The following is a 20,955-nucleotide window of genomic DNA, read 5'->3' as shown; positions in this document are numbered from 1 at the left end:
ATTGCGTATGACCATCCTCCGCTGATTGTGCTTAATCAATGTGCTTTGCGGCTATAGGAAAAATGTCTCTTAGCATTTCTTAAGCCTTTTCCCATAGTGCCAGGTCAGCAGAACATTCCCATTGCACTCAGACCTAGTAGGCTAGCAGTATATCAGTGTCTCAAATTAATCATTGTTTGATTACTTAAGTGCAGCAGTCACAGTTAGTTAGTAACACTGTTAGCACCCACTATAAGAACGTGTATACTCTGGAAACAACCACTAGGGGAAGAGCATTGGTTCCTGAAATAGCCACATTTAATGAATAACAATCACAGCCATATCATACACTTGCTGCAAAGCCAGATGCTACATTACATTACTCTATGCCTGATCCCACCATGGTAGGGATGGCCATTGACCATCGATAAGTCAAAGTCGTCAATGGCCTATGACCAATGTTGAATAATTTTGCAATGGATGGAGAAGAACCAGGTGGCCTTCCACCATAGATGATGCAGAAGCAAAGAATATTTTTTTTAACAACATGTCGGGAAACGGAGCTTAGATCCACCTCTGACACTCCTGGAAAGCTCCGCCTCCAGACTCTTATTGGCCCACTGACAAGAGTGTAACTACTATAGGTGCTAGAGATACAGCTGCTATGGGGCCCATATTTACTATGTGTAAGTTATCACCAGTAGTTGGTACATAGGGCTCCTTACATTGGGTCTTTACATATCGAGTTACACCTCTGCCCAGAGCCTACTGTATTGTAAAGCAGGGGTGACCATCGGTGGGGGAAATCATTGATGGTTCTCTTGCAGAGGGATTCACACCACTGAGGTTACCCATCAATTTTACCATTGACGACAACCATTGATGGGTGAACCAACTATGGCCACCCCTACACTATGGTTCCTATGGGACCACTGAGAGTTTAGATGCATCTTGTGCATTCACATGTAGATGCTTCTTTTGTTCTTATGTCTGTGGGGCAAAGGGGCTGATCCGGATTTGGGCGCAAGTGCGGTTTCGGCCTGGATGTGTTTTGCATACTCCACGGCTGCTCCTATCTATCTGTGAGCAACTATGTGTAATTCACAGTCGTACGCATTTCAGCTGCATCTCCACTGAGTGGGTGGCTGGTTGCTCACATGTATGAGAAGTGTTCTGTGGGTCTATGGCGTGTGTGAAGGTGGATTTCTAACCCAGAATGCAGTGCAGCTGATTTGCATGCTGCTCTGAATAAGACTTAATATATGCTTGACTATAAATAATACCAGGGGACATATGCATCAATGCTTGGAGCGAGATAAATTGGAATAAGATAAAGTGTTAACCAGTCAGCTTCCAGTCAGCTGCGCTCGCCATTCTTTAAGCACAGTGCCTCGTTGGCACTGTCGACCTTTTAAGTCAACCTTTTTATAACAACTTTTTGCCTGTGTCGACCTAATGCATGCCTACTGGATGTATTTTCCTATACTCTGTTAAAGGTTGCTGCAGTCTAGTTTTCTGGTTTCCGCTGCATCTAGGATTAGGTATCGGTTGATTTACAACCACATGCTTGCTGTAAATCAGTGCAATTTCCACATCACTGCATTTTCTGCATTTTCTATGATTTTTTTAGATCACTTTGCTTTGTTTACTGTTGGCTTGATGTGAAGCGTCCAAGTTGCCTAGCAATCAGAATTGGCGTCACAATAGCAGTTTGCTCAGATGTAGAATTTTTTTCTCTCTGCTGAATATTTTTTGTTTATTGTTTTTAATGACACACTAAGTTATTGGACTATGTTTAATAAATAAGATTTTCTTTTAACATTTTCTTCATCTTATGGGGTGTACACACAGTGCGATTCCTTTTCTATTCAATCCCGATTGAACATTCGATTTAGACTATGTAGCACAGTTCTGTACTATATAGTCGTGTCTGCACAGTCTATTTTCTATTCGATTTCGATGACACAGGGACATGCATCGGGATTGAAACTTTGATGAAACGGATGATACTCGGCTCTAACTATCCTCCCCGGACCTGTCCCCATCGGTATTGAGCCGTGTCTCTGAATGCCTTTCTGCTGTTTCATCCTGGATGTCATCTCGCCACCTCAAACTTAATATCTCAAAAACAGAATTAATTATATTTCCGCCAATAAATAGTAGTTACCAACTTGATATCTCTATTGCTGTTGAGAAGATGACAATCGCTCCTACCTCTCAAGATCGCTGCCTAGGTGATATCCTTGATTTAGAACTTTCCTTTGTACCCCACAATCAATCTGTCTCCCAAAAAAAAATTCACCCTTACCTTACACAAGACACTGCAAAAACTCTAATCCATGCTCTCATCATCTCACACATTGATTATTGCAATAGTCTCATTGGCCTTCCCCAACACAGGCTCTCACCACTAAAGACCATCATGAATGCAGCTGCGAGGCTAATCTTCCTAGCCAGACGTTCATCGTCTGCAAAGCTACTCTGTCGGTCACTTCATTGCTTACCTGTATTCTACTGTACTCAATACAAAATCCTTTTACTTACACACAAAGCCATAAACCAAACGACACCAACATACATATCTTCTTTTATCTCAAAATATCTTCCAACCCGACCTCTACGCTCCTCCCAAGATCTGCGTCTTTCATCCACACTCATTACTCGCTCCCATTCCCGACTGCAGGACTTTCTACGGGCTGCACCCACTCTGTGGAATGCCCTCCCAAGCACAATAAGACTCTCCTCCAGTCTCCAAACCTATAAGCGTTCCCTAAAAACTAATCTCTTCAGGCAAGCTTATCAAATTCCAGAACCAGTCATAGAACCTTGCACTGTGGTGGAATCGATGCATTAAAGAATACAGTATCTATCCTTATGTATCAATGCCTATTTCCCTATAGATTTTAAGCTTGCGAGCAGGGCCCTCCTACATTTTGACTGTCTGTAAATACCCTGTTTCACTGTATCACTGTCTCCTTTGTAAAGCGCAATGGAATATGCTGCGCTATATAAGAAACTGTTACTAAATAATAAATAAATAAATAATCGGACAAATCCTATCTGCAGCACTTGTGATCTCCCGATCCTTTTAAGCATGCTGGTCTGCTTTTGTGTGCTGCTATCTAGGAGACGCCCGGAGAAAAGGCAATAAGCTGCAGTTCGGGGAGCAGATGATGAAGTCATTAAGCCCCCATTGCAACCAAATGTCGGGATTCATGGCTCAATAGAGAGGGGGCTAAAATGGCACAAAATTACACGATTCATGTCATTTTAGCCCCTGCTCGAACTTCCGTGAACGCAGGGGAACACGGAGTAGTGGGCAGGTTCAGGAGAAAATGTGGGGAACTTGCCAACCTTTCCTGGAAGGCTGGGAAGCGGACCCGATTTTCGGGATCCTCCCAGCCATTCCTGGGGGGGAGAGACAAGTATAATTTTAAGATGTCCAATATTACATCATAGAGAACTGAATTTTTCCCCAATGATTGCTGATTTCCCACTACTTTTATTGAGGATTTTTTTCTGCGCAGTTAATTCTTCCTTTATGACCATTTCCTAATTTTGTACTTTGCTTTATTTTGTTAAAAGCATCCGTTGCTTAGCAACCAGAAGTGTGCTTGGGTAATTCATTTGTACCATTATTTCATTGTGTGTTCATCAATCATGTCTAATTGTTACACGTCTAATGTTTCGAAATATTTGTTTTGCATTAATCATGTCATGTTCTGTAGTGTATGCGCCTTATTTCACCTGCCACATCTGTGCTCCATGTTTATTCTCCATAGCATTTGCTTGGACCGCTGTTTTCTTACGCTGACCCATACACTGTGGAATAAAAGAGAGTACAGAATAATATCTATTCCCTCTATGCCAACACATGATAAGAGAGTAATAACGCTTCTGAAATGCAATACTGATGTCTATAGAGGCCAAGTCCACAGAGTTACTTCTCTCTCCACCAGGTCACATGGATACTGGTGGACAAAAAATCAGTATACTGTACAGTGCATCCTGAAAGTATTCACAGCGCTTCGCTTTTTCCACATTTTGTTATGATACAGGGCGGGATGCTGTATCATCTGCACCCCCTTACCGCCGCACAACGCCGGCTAACGCACACCTAATTATCGCATATGCTGTAACATATGCGATAATTATGGCAAAGGACAGCTCTTGCGTTAAGAGCTGTCCTTTGCGATCTTGCCCTCCCTCCCTTACCCGGGGCTGCTGCTGCCGGGTGGCCTCTCCTCCTCCTCCCTGCACCCAGAAGAGGATACAGTGCAGGGAGGAGGTCACAGGTCCAGGCAGCACACGCTGTGCTGCCTGGACACAGCAGATGAGGGGGGGGGCTTTTGTCGGCGCGAGGCGGCGGGGGTCCGTTCGGGGCGGCGTGGGTCATGTTAAGAAGCCCATAGGCTTCTATGTGGTATATCGCCAGCTTTTGCTGGCGATACCCCTCGCAGCGAAAACCCACCGTGCGGGTTTTGCTGCATATCAAGATGCGGTAAAAACCCAGATAACGGGGGTTTTACCGCATTATTGCTTTACAGAATCTCCCCCTAGTCTTATTCCAAAATGGAATCATTTCATTTATTTTTTTTTCAAAATTCTACACACAATACCCATAATAACAACGGAAAAACAGTTTTCTGGGAGATTTTTGCTAATTTAAAAAAAAAAAATCACTGTACTTTAGGTCGGCATATCACAGATCATCTCTATTCTCTCTCTTTCCTCTACTGCACATGATTAATTGTCTGCTGTAAAATGTTTTTGTTGTAGTTCATACATCAGTTTTCTAAACCTTGTTTTGGATCATTTCTAATTTATTCATGAGAAGGAGAGCAAAGATCCCAAATTGACTGCATTTATTTCTATCTGTTAATTGACAATGCTGTCCACAGCAAGAAATAGAATAGATCCCATCTTTAACCTGCTTTAAACATGTGCTGCCACGGGAGCGCGCATGGGGATCGCAAGGTAAATAAACCTGTGTGAATCCCGATGCGATTTTTACTATATAGTCAAAATCTTATGCTGATTGTACCTGTGTGTGGCTGCTGTAGAGGAGGGGTTGCTAGGGTTAGGCTGCAAGAGAGAAGAGATGGTTAGGGTTAAGGTGCCCATACACTGTGATTTTTCACCTTGCGATGCGCGCTCCCGCAACCATCTCATCCTACAGTACAACAAGTATGTACTGCACATGCAAAACGTATGCAAAAGGCATGCGTTGCGATGCGATGCGATCCAGCCCATAACACATGTGATCATTGCACCGTGTATGGGCACCTTTAGGTTGCGGGAGAGGAGGGGCAGTTAGGGTTAGGCTGCAGGAGAGGAGGGGCAGTTAGGTTTAGGCTGATGGAGAGAAGGGGAGGTTAAGCTGCGAGAGAGGAGGGGCGGTTAGGGTTAGGCTGTGGGAGAGGAGGGGCATTTAGGGTTAGGCTGTGGGAGAGGAGGGGCATTTAGGGTTAGGCTGCGGGAGAGGAGGGTCGGGTAGGGTTAGGCTGTGGGCAGTGGCTGGTTGGGCCAGGGGGCAGGGTGCCATGTACCCCGCGGGCCACTTTATCAATTAGTGCCACGGGCCGCCTAAAATGCTAAAAAGGGCCCTGGTGGTCCATTGTATTTAGGGTGTTTTTACTGGTCCCAATGTTTTTACTATCCAATGTTTACTGGTTTTACTATCCAATGTGTCCGCCTGACCGGGAATTTTGTGCCTGGCAGCCACAGCTTCCGTCCGCTTATTCACTATGACAGTGACAGCGACACTGTTTGTGCTCCGCTGGCTGCAGCACGCACTGGGAGGAGGAGAGACAGTGTGTGTCATGTGCCCTCCCCTCCGACCCTCCTGCACCAGCAGCGCTGTGTGAAGTGACGGCCGCAGGTGAGAGAGACTAGTGCAGAGAGTCCAGCACCCCCCACGTGTGCCCTGGCCGGCGGCGCCGAGGCCCCAGCGACTGGCCCAGGCTGAGGTCTCGCCTCCTCAGGCCAGGACTCCAGGATGCAGAGCTGCCAGTGAAAGTCCCACACCCCCCGCCGTGTGCCCTGGCCAGCGGAGCCCAGGCACCAGGGCTCCAGTGAAAGGGGACAGATTCAAAGGAGACTGTCATTCTGAGTCCTCACTTGCACCCTGTCGGCCCCAGGAGCTGGCAGTTTAGCAACGGGGAGAGGAGACTTGGTGGCTTCCCATGATGCAACCCCAGACGTTATAGCATGCAACCCCTGGCATCAATCAAGAAACCCGTAGCAACTAGCATGTACAGATGGAGTACTTGCCATCCTTGCAGGGGATGGCGCTGGCGCCGCCATCCCCCGCCAGAGCCTGCCCGCACCCCCCCGTAACCCCCCCTAACCCTGTCCGTCTCCCTGAGGCGGAGACGGACAGGGTTTCCTTCGCCCCGGCGCCGGAGACTGAGACGCGCGTGCGTCTCAGTATAATGGATGGCGAGGCTGCTGACGGATCGCCAGCGGGGACGTTCTGGCGATCCGCCAGCAAGGCTGGCAAGTACTCCATCTGTAGGTAAGCGGCACTTATGTCGCATAAAAGGCTGGCAAGTACTCCATCTGTAGGTAAGCGGCACTTATGTTGCATAAAATGTAATAGGTTTCGGCGTGTGGTATTATATGTAATAGGCATTACAGTGTGGCATAATGTGTAAAGGGCATTATGGTGTTTGGTATACCATATAATGGGTATTACAATGTGTGGCATAACATCTAATGGGCATCGTGGTGTGTGGCATAATGTGTAATGGGTATCATGAGTGTGGCATAACATGTAATGGGCATTATGGTGTACTGCTAGATTAAAATGTGCGATAAGCCTGTGAAAATTTCACAGGCCTGCGATTATCCGCAAATCCATTTACCATCGAATGATTTACCTAGTGTGTACGGTCTGTGCGAAGCCCAGGACTTACTTTGCTGCTGCTATAGAAACAGTGGGATCGGGCCGGAGCTGACATCACATTCTGTGACTGTTACTTATGGGCCAGTGCTCTGGACTTGCCCCCCAGGCTAAAAATTGCCAGCGAGCCCCTGGCTGTGGGAGAGAAGGGGAGCTTAAGCTGTGGGAGAGGGGCGGTTAGGGTTAGGCTGCAGGAGAGAAGGTGCGGTTAGAGTTAGGCTGTGGGAGAGGAGGGATGGTTAGGGTTAGGCTGCGGCACAGGAGGGATGGTTAGTGTTAAGCTGCCGGAGAGGAGGAGCAGTTAGGGTTAGGCTGCAGGTGATGAGGTTAGGCTCTAAGGGGACGTGATTAAAGTTAGGCTATAAAACACTTGCATAGGCTTTTGTTGCATATGTTTATCATGCAAACCTTTTAATATATAAATCTTAATCAAGGGAAGTGAGGTTGCGGGGTTGGGTTGGGTGGGTCTATTGTGTGTAGGGGCTTCCAGAGATATCTGTGTGTCGGGCCCTTAGGGTCACCTTTCTTAATACCAAAATCATCTCCAGTAACTTACAATTGTTCATTTTAATTCTAAAATACTTTAGGCCTCTGTCTGTCATGAATGTGATATGTCTACTGGGATAGGGAGTGCACCTAATTATATTGTCTACGTTGCTGCTGTAGTTTAACACTGCTTCATACTTGCCTACTTTTGAAAAATAGTTTCAGGGAGATTATAGTTGGTAGTAGAATTTTGCACAGCCCCCATTGAGGGGGCGTGTCATGCTCCTCCCAAAGGGCGAGATTGTGAAAAGAAATTGTGAACATGGCACCTAGAAGTGTGGGTGTGTACTGCTCCATCTAAAAGGAATCTTTTAAAATGACTTATATCCAAATGTAGATGGGACCCAAAGTAGTTAGTAAGAGATACTATAATTTGTAAAGTGCTGGGAAATAGTACTGATGATTCAATGTAAATGTATCTATCGCTCTTTCCTTTTCCCCCCAAATGTAACAGTTTAATATGGGCTGGGTGAAATGAGGGAGATTTCTAGACTAATGAGGGAGAGAGGGAGATTGCTGCTATGTCAGGGAGTCTCCTGCAGAATGCAGGAGGGGAGGTAACTATGATGTAACAGTGTAATGTGGGCTAGGTGACATGAGGGAGATTGCTAGACTAATGAGGGAGAGAGGGAGATTGCTGCTATGTCAGGGAGTCTCCTGCAGAATGCAGGAGGGGAGGTAACTATGATGTACCAGTGTAATGACGGCTAGGTGACATGGGGGAGATTGCTAGACTAATGAGGGAGAGAGGGAGATTGCTGATATTTCAGAGAGTCTCCTGCACAATGCAGGCGGGGAGGTAACTATGGTGTAACAGTGTAATGTGGGCTAGGTGACATGAGGGAGATTGCTAGACTAATGGGGGAGAGAGGGAGATTGCTGCTATGCCAGGTATTATCCTGCAGAATGCAGGAGGGGAGGTAACTATGCTGTAACAGTGTAATGTGGGCTAGGTGACATGAGGGAGATTGCTAGACTGAGGGTGATTGCTGTTATTTCAGGGAGTCTTCTGCAGAATGCAGGAGGGGAGGTAACTATGCTGTAACAGTGTAATGTGGGCTAGGTGACATGAGGGAGATTTCTAGACTAATGAGGGAGATTGCTGTTATTTCAGGGAGTCTCCTGGAGAATGCAGGAGGGGAGGTAACTATGGTGTAACAGTGTAATGTGGGCTAGGTGACATGAGGGAGATTGCTAGACTAATGAGGGAGATTGCTGTTATTTCAGGGAGTCTCCTGCAGAATGCAGGAGGGGAGGTAACTATGATGTAACAGTGTAATGTGGGCTAGGTGACATGAGGGAGATTGCTAGACTAATGAGGGAGATTGCTGTTATTTCAGGGAGTCTCCTGCAGAATGCAGGAGGGGAGGTAACTATGATGTAACAGTGTAATGTGGGCTAGGTGACATGAGGGAGATTGCTAGACTAATGAGGGAGATTGCTGTTATTTCAGGGAGTCTCCTGCAGAATGCAGGAGGGGAGGTAACTATGATGTAACAGTGTAATGTGGGCTAGGTGACATGAGGGAGATTGCTAGACTAATGAGGGAGATTGCTGTTATTTCAGGGAGTCTCCTGCAGAATGCAGGAGGGGAGGTAACTATGATGTAACAGTGTAATGTGGGCTAGGTGACATGAGGGAGATTGCTAGACTAATGAGGGAGATTGCTGTTATTTCAGGGAGTCTCCTGCAGAATGCAGGAGGGGAGGTAACTATGATGTAACAGTGTAATGTGGGCTAGGTGACATGAGGGAGATTGCTAGACTAATGAGGGAGATTGCTGTTATTTCAGGGAGTCTCCTGCAGAATGCAGGAGGGGAGGTAACTATGATGTAACAGTGTAATGTGGGCTAGGTGACATGAGGGAGATTGCTAGACTAATGAGGGAGATTGCTGTTATTTCAGGGAGTCTCCTGCAGAATGCAGGAGGGGAGGTAACTATGATGTAACAGTGTAATGTGGGCTAGGTGACATGAGGGAGATTGCTAGACTAATGAGGGAGATTGCTGTTATTTCAGGGAGTCTCCTGCAGAATGCAGGAGGGGAGGTAACTATGATGTAACAGTGTAATGTGGGCTAGGTGACATGAGGGAGATTGCTAGACTAATGAGGGAGATTGCTGTTATTTCAGGGAGTCTCCTGCAGAATGCAGGAGGGGAGGTAACTATTCACTACTTTCAGTATCTTTATAGAATAGCATTGTCCCCTTTGCATAGATTCAAAGTGGTCCTAATGTGCAGGGAAGTATAAGGGAATCTCTTCTGATGTTTTTCTTACACACGCTTTGCATGGGGTAGCGATGTTTTGTGTCTGCACATGCGCAAATGCTGGGTGCGGACGGGGAGCAGGGTGGTGGCGACGTGTTGCGCCCATGGGAATTCCCATGAAACCACTGGGCGTTCCCATGCAAATGGTGCCATGATGTGGGTGCCGGGGGTTTGTAGCTGACATCACCGCCCTCTTCCCATACAGGTAACATGCAAGGCTAAGACACCAGTGTCTTAGTTTTGCATGCACCTTCCAAATCATTTAATGCTTGGCGACCATCGAATGATTTGTGCCCCTGCACCCAAGGCTGCGAATGGATGTATATGCACAACATTTATTCACAGCCATTCGGGGGAACTCGGCAAGCGAGGAGGGGGGCGGGGGGCTGTGCGGCTGGCGTTACATCCATATACAACGCTGCAAATTTTGTGGCGTTGCATGTGGACCAGATTAAGGTCTACTGTCACAGATATCCTGTCATTGCTATAAAATCCATAATAATTATAATTCTATTTTTTATTTTATTTAAGGTAAAACCTGAATTAAAGCCATGGAGAGGAAGATGATGGACTATCACATTAGTGGTAAGTAATGTTTTATATTTTACACTATAGATAAATAAATGAATGTGTGCAATTATTCACAAACTTATCTTACTAGCTGCTGTCCCTAGGGGTGGCCATCTGTGCAGTCACCATCAATGTTTGCCATCATTGGCGATACTGCAACCAGCTATCGATAGTAATAAACTATGTGATGGATGACCATCGAAGTTTGACCTATCGATGGTCATCCATTTTTTTTTGACTGGCTCGAGAGCCAATCAGAATGTGGGGGCAGGGCTTCATGGTAATCAAGGGTTAGATCTATGCTCCGTGTCCCGGCACCTTGGGGGAAAAAAATCATTGGTTCTGCTGTGTGATGGATGGAGGGAAACCATGTGCATCTCCCCCATCGATGGCAACAGTATTCAGCATAGGCCATAAACCATTGAATCATCGGTCAACGGCCATCCCTAGCTATTCCCACTCGGGCACCCTTTTACCTACAGCACTGTCATGATCAGCGAAGATTTTCTCCCAGGCATCTCAACAAAAATTAACCGGTGCAGGGGACGCTACCATGCAGAACCTCGCCCACAGCCTAGGCTGGATGAAGAGGCCCAGCGGCAATAATTTTGCGTGGGCCCTCAGAAGTCCCTCCCCCACCCCTGGGACACGCACACAAACATCACAGCAGGGACAGCGCACATGCTGTAACAGCAGATGCCAACAGCTCATGGTCAGTGTCTGCCACAGTCCCCCTGCATTGCCTGCAACTGCTGCTTTGTGATAGAGTAGAATAGATCCTCACAGCCGCTGTTAATGAACAGCTGAAGGACAAAGAAACTACAGTTTGTTGGTGCCCCTGATGTGTTGGGGGCCTGGAACTGCTGCCCTGTAGCCCCTCCCTTAGGGCGGGATGTATTAATATACATCGCCGCCCTTAGCCTGACAGCCGCCGCAATGCTTCCGCATATGTACTAACATATGCGGCCAGCATCGGGTTGCAGTGACGGGGGTCTCCGTCACATCCCGGCGGCTGTCAGTGTCCCCCTGCATCTCCTCCTCCCCCCTGCAGCCGGATGTCCTCCCGGCTGTGACACCTGCTGGGGGAGGAGGAGATCAAAGGAGGACGGGAGGGGGGGGGGGGGGGGGCGCTCGGACGGCGGGCGGTTATAGAAGCCCAGAGGGTGGCGATACCCTGCCAGGCGAAAACGGGGCGGACGGGTAATGGTACATAGGAAAATGCGGTAAAACCCATGTTTTACCGCATTTTCCCTTTAGTTCACCCCGCCCTTAGTCCGACCCTGCTCACAAACCCAGATCATGATGATGCTTAGGCTAAAACCTGCCTGAGAAATTTACCTACACAATGGTGAAAAAGGCATCAGAATTGGCTCGGTAGCTTTGGAATTTATACCAATCAGACAAACAAACCAATAAACAGTATCATTCATAGATTGATCGATAGATATATAGTATAACTTGTTGGTGGCTGCTGATTGGTTGGTAAAATTCTGAAGCTTTCTTGTCATGCTGCATAAAACATTCAGTATATTTAGAACGTGAGATCTTGTCCTATTTCAACCCAAAATTCCCATTGCTAATTGGCAGCTTAGTAGCCAAGATTGCAACATAGCTAATAAAAAGCAACATTTCTAAAACAAAAATTCACAATCTAAAGTCTTTTTAAATTTTTTTTTTTTTTTTAGTGGTTACTAATGTCTGTGTATTATGTCTTGGTCACTTCAATGTGCCTGTAACGGAAGGAATTATTCTCCTGAATTAGATGAATGTGTTTGTGAATTTTGTTGGAATGATTTGTCTTTCTAATGTTTTTAATTAGAAACGCATGAAAAAATAATGGCACTTTTCCTTATTTGGGGTGATACATTACAATGCTAACAAGCAATTTAATATTGCCAGTTACATATGCATAGAGTGGCTTCAGAGCAACTAAAATAATACAGTTTGATCTTGGTTTGGTGTGCCATAATTTATATTAAGAAAAGTAGTAGAAAACATGTTGCCCATCATCATTGTCTTTTAGGGCCTTATTCTAGTTCACTCTCTGACAAAATCCTTCTTAGATGGACAAAACCATGTGCACTGCAGGTGGGGCAGATGTTACTTGTGCAGAGAAATTAAATTTGGGTGGGGTTTTACTTCAAAGTGAGATCTATATTGCAGTGCAAAAATAAAGCAGCCAGTATTTACCCTGCACAGAAACAAAATAACTCGCCCAAATCTAACTCTCCCTGCACATTTTACATCTTCCCCCCTGCAGTGCACATGGTTTTGTCCATCTAAGAAGGATTTTGTCAGAAAGAGTGAACTAGAATAAGGCCCTTAATTATCAGTGGTACAAAATTGGACAGATATATTACAGAATACTGTACTCTTCAGTGGTTATTCCAACCCTTCTTAAAGGAACCTGTCTAGCCGAAAGCCGCATACACTAGATGAGGGCCCTTCTCAGTGATAGCTTAAAAAAAAAGTCTAGTGTGAATGCTGTTCCTCCACCGCGGTGTTGCGGTGTAGGAATGCCACACCACCGTACACCAACACCGGGTTTAACCCATAACTGTTCACTGCAGAAACTGTAAAACGCGGGTCCAGACCAGTGGGACGCCGTGGTCAGACCAGGTGTGTTGGACACCCTCCTCCACACACCCAATAACCAACCGGACAGTAGTTTGCCTCACTCTCCATCCCGCCACCAGTACCCTTGGACTATTGCAATAAGTGACTGCATCACCATTGAACCACCTACATTGAAGCAGGGATGAGATCTCTAACTTCTCGTTACGATCGTCAGTTATATTGTATGCTAATAGCATCCAATTTATTGCACCCAATCGAAATTGTACAACCAAATTGTATCCTCTGCATTGTATCATTTATGAACGACTGTTTATTTTTTATTAAATAATCCTTGTATCTAATTTAAGTGTACCCAATCAAATTGTACAACCAAATTGTACCCCCTGCATTGTATCATTTATACTTTTAACGATGCTTTGAGAATGCCATTAATTAGTTACTTTAAATGTAGCTTGCTCTCAGTGCATCATTTGTCCACTAATTAATATTATTGGTTAAATATAGACTATGTATGATTAACTTAATGTTTAGATAACTAGGACACAAGAAGCTATTGATGCCTCTGTGCTAGCACTCACCTGTGTTGTTACTGCTGACCTAGAACATGCTTTTATTTGACTTTTTAATTATCTAATATGAATTTAATGAATAAAACTTCACATATAATGACACATTTCATAGACAGAGAATCCTCATAAAATAAGCATGTGTATAAAATTAAAATAAATTATTATTTATATTTAATAAATTATTATTAATAAATGATTACAAATAAATATCAATTAGTTCCAGCTAGCATAGGGGTATAGTGGGGAGAGTTGATGCCATATCCAAAAACACCTGTAGGTATATACTGTATTTATCAAATAACTGAAGTCTCCTTATTGAAGGGAGATTGAAAGAGTCCTGGTGATTGCCCAGTGGTGGATTCCAAAGTCACTCAATTTATTGAATTATGCAAATTTATGGTCACTGCAGAGTGGCACTGAACAGTGGGATCCAATATGGTGATAAAAACCGTTCCGGATGGAATCTGGAGTGGTGCTTCCAAAGAAATCATCTGCAAAAGGTGTGGTGTTTCTCCAAATGTAAGCTGGAACAGGGGTACTGTGGCTCAACGCGTTTCAGCATGTTCACACGTCTTCATCAGGAGCTGAAGTGTGTAGTGTAGCCAAGATTGTCCTTTATATACCCTGAATTGATTGGGAGGCTGGTCCCAGATGTGATAAAAATTGATTGCAAAACTTATAATAAAACATATATATTCCTACATTATATTCAACTATGTAAAGCGTATGCACAGAAGGAAATAATATTTAAATGTTATTATTGCTGTAAATACGTAAAAAACTATTTTGTAAATTAACATATGAATAAAGTTTCAGAATCACCTCCGTGGGTCACGTGATCCGGAAGGTACCAGGAACATAATCACAACAATGCATGAGATAAGAGATCTCTTATTTGGAAGCGATCAAATAGCTATATGTGATGGAGAGGGTTACCTTTTAGTGGTAGGATACCGCTGATTTTGCCGCACAATCTCTCTTCTTCGCCATGATTCGATGGTCGCCGACCATCAAATGATGTGGGTGGATCCCACAAGACTGTGACTGGATGTTACTGTGTAACATTCATTCACTGGCCCTGTGAGCGAATTACCCTTGCGAATGGTGGGCCGGTGTACCACCATTCTCAAGGTGGGATCTGGTTGACTTGCAAGGATGCAAATTTGCCCCCCCTATTGTTAACGCCACCCCACTATTGACGTCAACCCGAAGCGTGGCGAGCACAGCGAGCCCGCGAGGGGCGGCGGTACGCGTCCTCCAACCTTTTCATACCCCCACTATCCACGTCGGCGTGGAGTTGATTTTATAAAGTGTGGCGAGCCACCAAGCCCAAAGCGTGGCGGGCGTAGCAAGCCCCGCGAGGGGACGTGTATACCTGTGAAGTTCTGCGCATCCCCTCGCGGGGCTCGCTGCGCTCGCCACGCTTCCGGCTCAGTGGCTTGCTGCACTCGCCACGCTTCCGGCTCAGTGGCTCACTGCGCTCGCAACACTTTATAAAATCAATTCCACGCCGCCGTGGATAGTGGGGGTATGAGAAGGTTGGAGGACGCTTACCGCCGCCGCTCGCCACGCTTCGGGTTGGCGTCAATAGTGGGGTGGCGTTATCATTGGGGGCATTTAAAACATGAGGGGGGTTTTCTATTAAAATGGGGGGTTTTGGGGCTTTTTACATTTAAATCAATGTAAAATCGGGTCTCAGGGACCATTTTACATTGATTCCAATGAAAAATCGGGTCGATCACGTCGATCGCATCGCATGCGATTTGGTTGTCATGCGATGCGATTGACACAATTTTTCCGACCCGATCGATACAATCAAAATCGCGGGCGCCCTGCTAGGAAATAAGTACCCAAATGACAATACATGAAACTCTTACCTAAATAGACTCTCACCAGACCCATCTCCTCAATCACACTGTGCTGTCTGCCACATGCCCTGTGCACTTCCTGCCCGGCAAATCACGCGATGGAGCCATCCAGCGCTCTCACAAAAGGGGTCCGGAGCAGGCGTCTCGGTTGCTGGGCAAAGCAAAAACGTGCTGTAGACATATATGTGGTGATACAATGAACAAGGTGTATGGCAGAGTACAGCAATAATAGGACCATGCACCCAGCCGAGACACGATCTAGTGACGTCATCACAATCCTCCTGTAGTCAGGGAGACGGAGACGCCACTGTTGAAATGCCGTAATGAGATCTAAAACAAACAAACATACATACACTGTGGACAATAGCTTCATAGACCTATACATTAAATTGCATGGCACCGCTACCATCGCGTATATTAGCATTAAACAAAAAGAATTTATCATACAGTAAAACTGCTGAAACAGTTAGCGTAAGTACTATATCAATGAAGACATTATAGCAGCATCTGAAGGCATCAAAATTAACCTAACAAAAGTTGGTCATTTAATCCATATGGAGTGATGGTATTTGACCTCACTATCCATTCACATATCCTTTTTAATAACAAATTACCTCTATATATACATATATATATATATATATATATATATATATATATATATATATATATATATACAAATCCAGACAAAGGGCACTCAGGGACTTCAGATGAGGTGAAAACAAAGGACTGGTTTATTTCTCAGTCATGGGATATGATCTGACATATCCCATGACTGAGAAATAAACCAGTCCTTTGTTTTCACCTCATCTGAAGTCCCTGAGTGCCCTTTGTCTGGATTTGTATCATTGGAACTGCGAGGTTCCTTATTGCAGGCACCAGGGCAAGCTACTTTGGCTTATACCCAAGCCCGGGAGTGCCAGTTCTTTTGGATTCTATATATATATATATATATATATATATATATATATATATATATATATATATATATATATATATATATATATACTAGTAAGCCCGCTCGAAGCAAAAGCTTCGAGAGCTAGTCTGCTACCTTCTGTGTTTGTGCATGTGTGAGAAAGATGACACTAGGATGCGCACACTAGACATATTGTATATATAGATGATATATACTGTGTATATATATATATATATATATATATATATATATATATGTCCAAATGACGGATGGCACTCTGCTTCAATAATAATAAGTAGGCGACACAAGGTGTGTGGTCAACGTTTCAGTGATCTTATCACTTCAAAAGTGATAAGATCACTGAAACGTTGACCACACACCTTGTGTCGCCTACTTATTATTATTGAAGCAGAGTGCCATCCGTCATTTGGACTTATATGCATCTTTCTTTGGAAAGGCACCTGCGCCGTTGTTTCATTGCTGGAGTGCCAGCCGTTTGGACTTGTATATGTATATATATATATATATATATATATATATCTCCTCCAAGAGACTGGCACTCTTGCCTTGGTATTAGATAAGCTTCTTGCGCCCGGTGCCTTCAAAATGCTGAGTAGATATCGAAGTAGAAGAGAGCGGCACTCTTAGGGACTTATTATGAAAGAAAGACACTTAATGCAGTGTGAATTCTACGTTTCGGTTTAATAGCCTAAACCGTCATCAGGAATACATATAATACAGTCACAGTACCTTTTATAGACAAACAACCAAATGAGAACCGCGTGCAGGGGCCCGCCTGGGGAGGTGATGACGTCAGTAACAGTGAGCCGCCCCACTATTACCGCATCACCACCCTTAGAAACAGTGTAAGTACAGAAAAAACAAAACCATCACCATGGTAACAAAGCAAGCCTGCCTTGGATTTGACAGTAATTGACAGTAATTGACAATTAATGGTTACATTGCATAGTACAGCGTCATACAGATACTTTAAGAAATGCTTTCGGCGCTATTTCATGTACATACAATAATATAATCAATGTAGATCTGCGGCTGTATGGCTCCTGTGAAAAAAGAACAAACTATATTACACGGATTTTACAGGAAACATGAAAATGAAAGGTACTCATTAAGGCCAGCTGGTTGAATAGTATTTAGTTGCGAAATCCATTTGGCTTCTCTTTGTAACAGAATTTTATCCCTATTTCCACCTCTGGGATTTGCTGGGATATGGTCAATCATTTTATAGCGAATTTGTGACAAATTGTGTCCAAATTCCTTAAAATGCTTTGCTACTGGTTGTTCAATATTTTTGCCTGCTAGAATTTGTCGAATGGCACTTCTATGCTGGTTCATGCGTTCCTTAAACTGACATGTGGTTTTACCCACATACAGTTTGGAACAGGGGCATTTGATATAGTACACAACATGTGTACTATTGCATGACAGAGTGTGTTTTATAGCAATATTTTTACCGCTATGTGGTTGTGCGAATGAATCGCCCGTTTCGAGATAGGAGCAAGTGACACAGCCCGTGCATCTATAAACTCCTGGTTTGCGTTTAAGGAAATTTATTTCATTATGGTCCTGTTTGAGTTTAGAAATATCAGTATGCATGATAGCATCTTTGATATTTCTACCTCTCTTGTAGCAGGAGAGAAGATTTATATTTTGTAGTGAGGATAGATTAGGGTTATTTTGTACCAGGGGCCAATGCTTTTTAGCCACCCGACACTCAATCGGGTGGCTAAAAAGCATTGGCCCCTGGTACAAAATAACCCTAATCTATCCTCACTACAAAATATAAATCTTCTCTCCTGCTACAAGAGAGGTAGAAATATCAAAGATGCTATCATGCATACTGATATTTCTAAACTCAAACAGGACCATAATGAAATAAATTTCCTTAAACGCAAACCAGGAGTTTATAGATGCACGGGCTGTGTCACTTGCTCCTATCTCGAAACGGGCGATTCATTCGCACACCCACATAGCGGTAAAAATATTGCTATAAAACACACTCTGTCATGCAATAGTACACATGTTGTGTACTATATCAAATGCCCCTGTTCCAAACTGTATGTGGGTAAAACCACATGTCAGTTTAAGGAACGCATGAACCAGCATAGAAGTGCCATTCGACAAATTCTAGCAGGCAAAAATATTGAACAACCAGTAGCAAAGCATTTTAAGGAATTTGGACACAATTTGTCACAAATTCGCTATAAAATGATTGACCATATCCCAGCAAATCCCAGAGGTGGAAATAGGGATAAAATTCTGTTACAAAGAGAAGCCAAATGGATTTCGCAACTAAATACTATTCAACCAGCTGGCCTTAATGAGTACCTTTCATTTTCATGTTTCCTGTAAAATCCGTGTAATATAGTTTGTTCTTTTTTCACAGGAGCCATACAGCCGCAGATCTACATTGATTATATTATTGTATGTACATGAAATAGCGCCGAAAGCATTTCTTAAAGTATCTGTATGACGCTGTACTATGCAATGTAACCATTAATTGTCAATTACTGTCAATTACTGTCAAATCCAAGGCAGGCTTGCTTTGTTACCATGGTGATGGTTTTGTTTTTCTGTACTTACACTGTTTCTAAGGGTGGTGATGCGGTAATAGTGGGGCGGCTCACTGTTACTGACGTCATCACCTCCCCAGGCGGGCCCCTGCACGCGGTTCTCATTTGGTTGTTTGTCTATAAAAGGTACTGTGACTGTATTATATGTATTCCTGATGACGGTTTAGGCTATTAAACCGAAACGTAGAATTCACACTGCATTAAGTGTCTTTCTTTCATAATAAGTCCCTAAGAGTGCCGCTCTCTTCTACTTCGATATATATATATATATATATATATATATATATATATATATATATATATATATATATTGTACTTGTTTTTGCATGGATACTAAGGATTCCCACATTAACTTTTTTTATTCTTTAAATAGTGCCTTTTAAGCACGGGGGAATAGGGGGAGGATTCCACATTACAAGCCATGATCATCCCTTTGAACACATTGCACCAAACTATAAATCATTATTGGCAGTCTAAATAAACAAATTGGCTGAATTCTTTATTGCCATTCTTGATCTTTGAGGTTGCCACAGTAATTTATGTTAAAAAAAACTTCATAAACCTATTTTTTTTATGGGATTGCTGCTTTCATTATATGTTATTGATTGTTTGGGTGGGTTTGAAACACTGGAGAATGGACCCATCACGTTCCTTTCAATAAATCATTGTGATAAAATGTATCTGGCTCTACAATTTTTTTTTTTATGAGAGATCATTGATATATTTAATGTTTCATGACAGAGAGTCTATATACAAGGAGCATGGTAGGAGCAATAAATCAGCATATAACTATCCCAAAGGGTTTTAAATGTTAAGTCTGGGCTACGTAATATAAATGGAAGGAGATTATGTTATGTCAGCCAATCAATAGATCTATATGGTGCATACTGTAACTGCGCTTATATCAAGTCTGTTGTCAAGATTTGCAATTTTTTAGTACTTATTGTGGAATAAAAAAACAAATGGACAAAATCATGGTGCACTGCAGGTGGGGCAGATGTAACACGTGCAGAGAGGGTTACATGCGGGTGGCGAGTGTTCAAACTGAAATCTAAATTGCAGTGTAAAAATAAAGCAGCCATTATTTACCCTGACCAGAAACAATATAGCCCACCGAAATCAAAATCCCTCTGCCCAACCTGCAGTGCACATGGTTTTGGCCATTTTGAAAACAAATTTGTTCTGCGATCAGATCTGAATTAGGCCATTCTTGTCCGCCTCTCCGCCCCCACCGGGAAGGAGGCCAAATATCCGGAATCCCCCCAGTCTCCCGCAATCACCCCTTGGCGGGGGGCCATGGTCACCTGATGATGCAAATCACATCATCGTGGACCCGTCCCCCCGCTATGAGTTGCTTGTAATACAAACCGGGGTACTTATGTAATATCTGGGCTCCCATTTTTCTTATGAGACCGCGTCCCCTCGCCACGCTTCGGGCGCGGTGGCTCGCTGCGCTCGCCACACTATATAAAATCAACTCCATGCGTAGTTGGATAGTAGGGGTATGAAAAAATTGTGTGCATTTAACATGGGAGCCCAGATAATACATAAGTACCCAAACCGGTTCCGTTATGTTAGCCCCGTATTTGGCCCCGCCCTTATTCTTCTAGCTGGCTGTACTCTCCTAGAGAGGACAGCCCAAAAGTAGGCAGCCCTGAATTAGGCCCAGTGTCCGAGTTTGCTGGAGGTGCCAGTTGTCATCCGAACTCGAATGTTTTTTTTTAAGCAGTATATGTCTAGTGTCCGTGAGTCTCAGAAACACTACCATCTGCTGGCAGAGAGTGAAACTACATCTCTTTCTCACACATGCACAAACACAGATGGTAGTAGACTAGTTTTCGGAGCCAAAATATCTAGGAAACATCACAATCGACTCAGGTCCCATACTATCATATCTAGGTGATTTAGCAAAGTTTAATGCTCTTAATAACAAATAATTCTAGTAACTTATAGTTGGGCATATTTAAACCACTGACAACAGTTGCTAAAGTCTACAGTGTAGGGCAGTGGGTTCTAACCTCAGTCCTCAAGTACCCCCAACAGTTCACGTTTTCCAGGTCTCCACACAGAATTGCAAGTGAAATCTGAGAATCTTTTAAAACATATCAGAATAATGAGTGCACCTGTACACCTGCTGGTGATATGGAAAAAGTGAATTGTTG

The 20,955-nt window shown here is 43.9% G+C and overlaps 1 protein-coding gene across 2 annotated transcripts in view; it reads left to right on the top strand.

Annotated features, from left to right (window-relative positions):
• Positions 1-20,955, top strand: part of SYT12 (synaptotagmin 12) — a 95,067-nt gene that overhangs the window by 17,748 nt on the left and 56,364 nt on the right. The window contains exon 2 of one of the 2 annotated variants that reach the window (XM_083164132.1): positions 10,226-10,281. In XM_083164132.1, the coding sequence (XP_083020258.1) occupies positions 10,248-10,281 (34 nt within the window). In that variant the 5' untranslated portion in view covers positions 10,226-10,247. The remainder of the gene's footprint in view (positions 1-10,225; positions 10,282-20,955) is intronic. The other variant, XM_083164131.1, reaches the window with a different exon arrangement.

The sequence above is a fragment of the Crinia signifera genome, chromosome 11 (assembly GCF_055691185.1).
Source record: "Crinia signifera chromosome 11, ASM5569118v1, whole genome shotgun sequence".
NCBI classification, from domain to species: Eukaryota; Metazoa; Chordata; class Amphibia; order Anura; family Myobatrachidae; genus Crinia; species Crinia signifera.
This window is presented reverse-complemented; position numbering and strand designations above follow the sequence as displayed.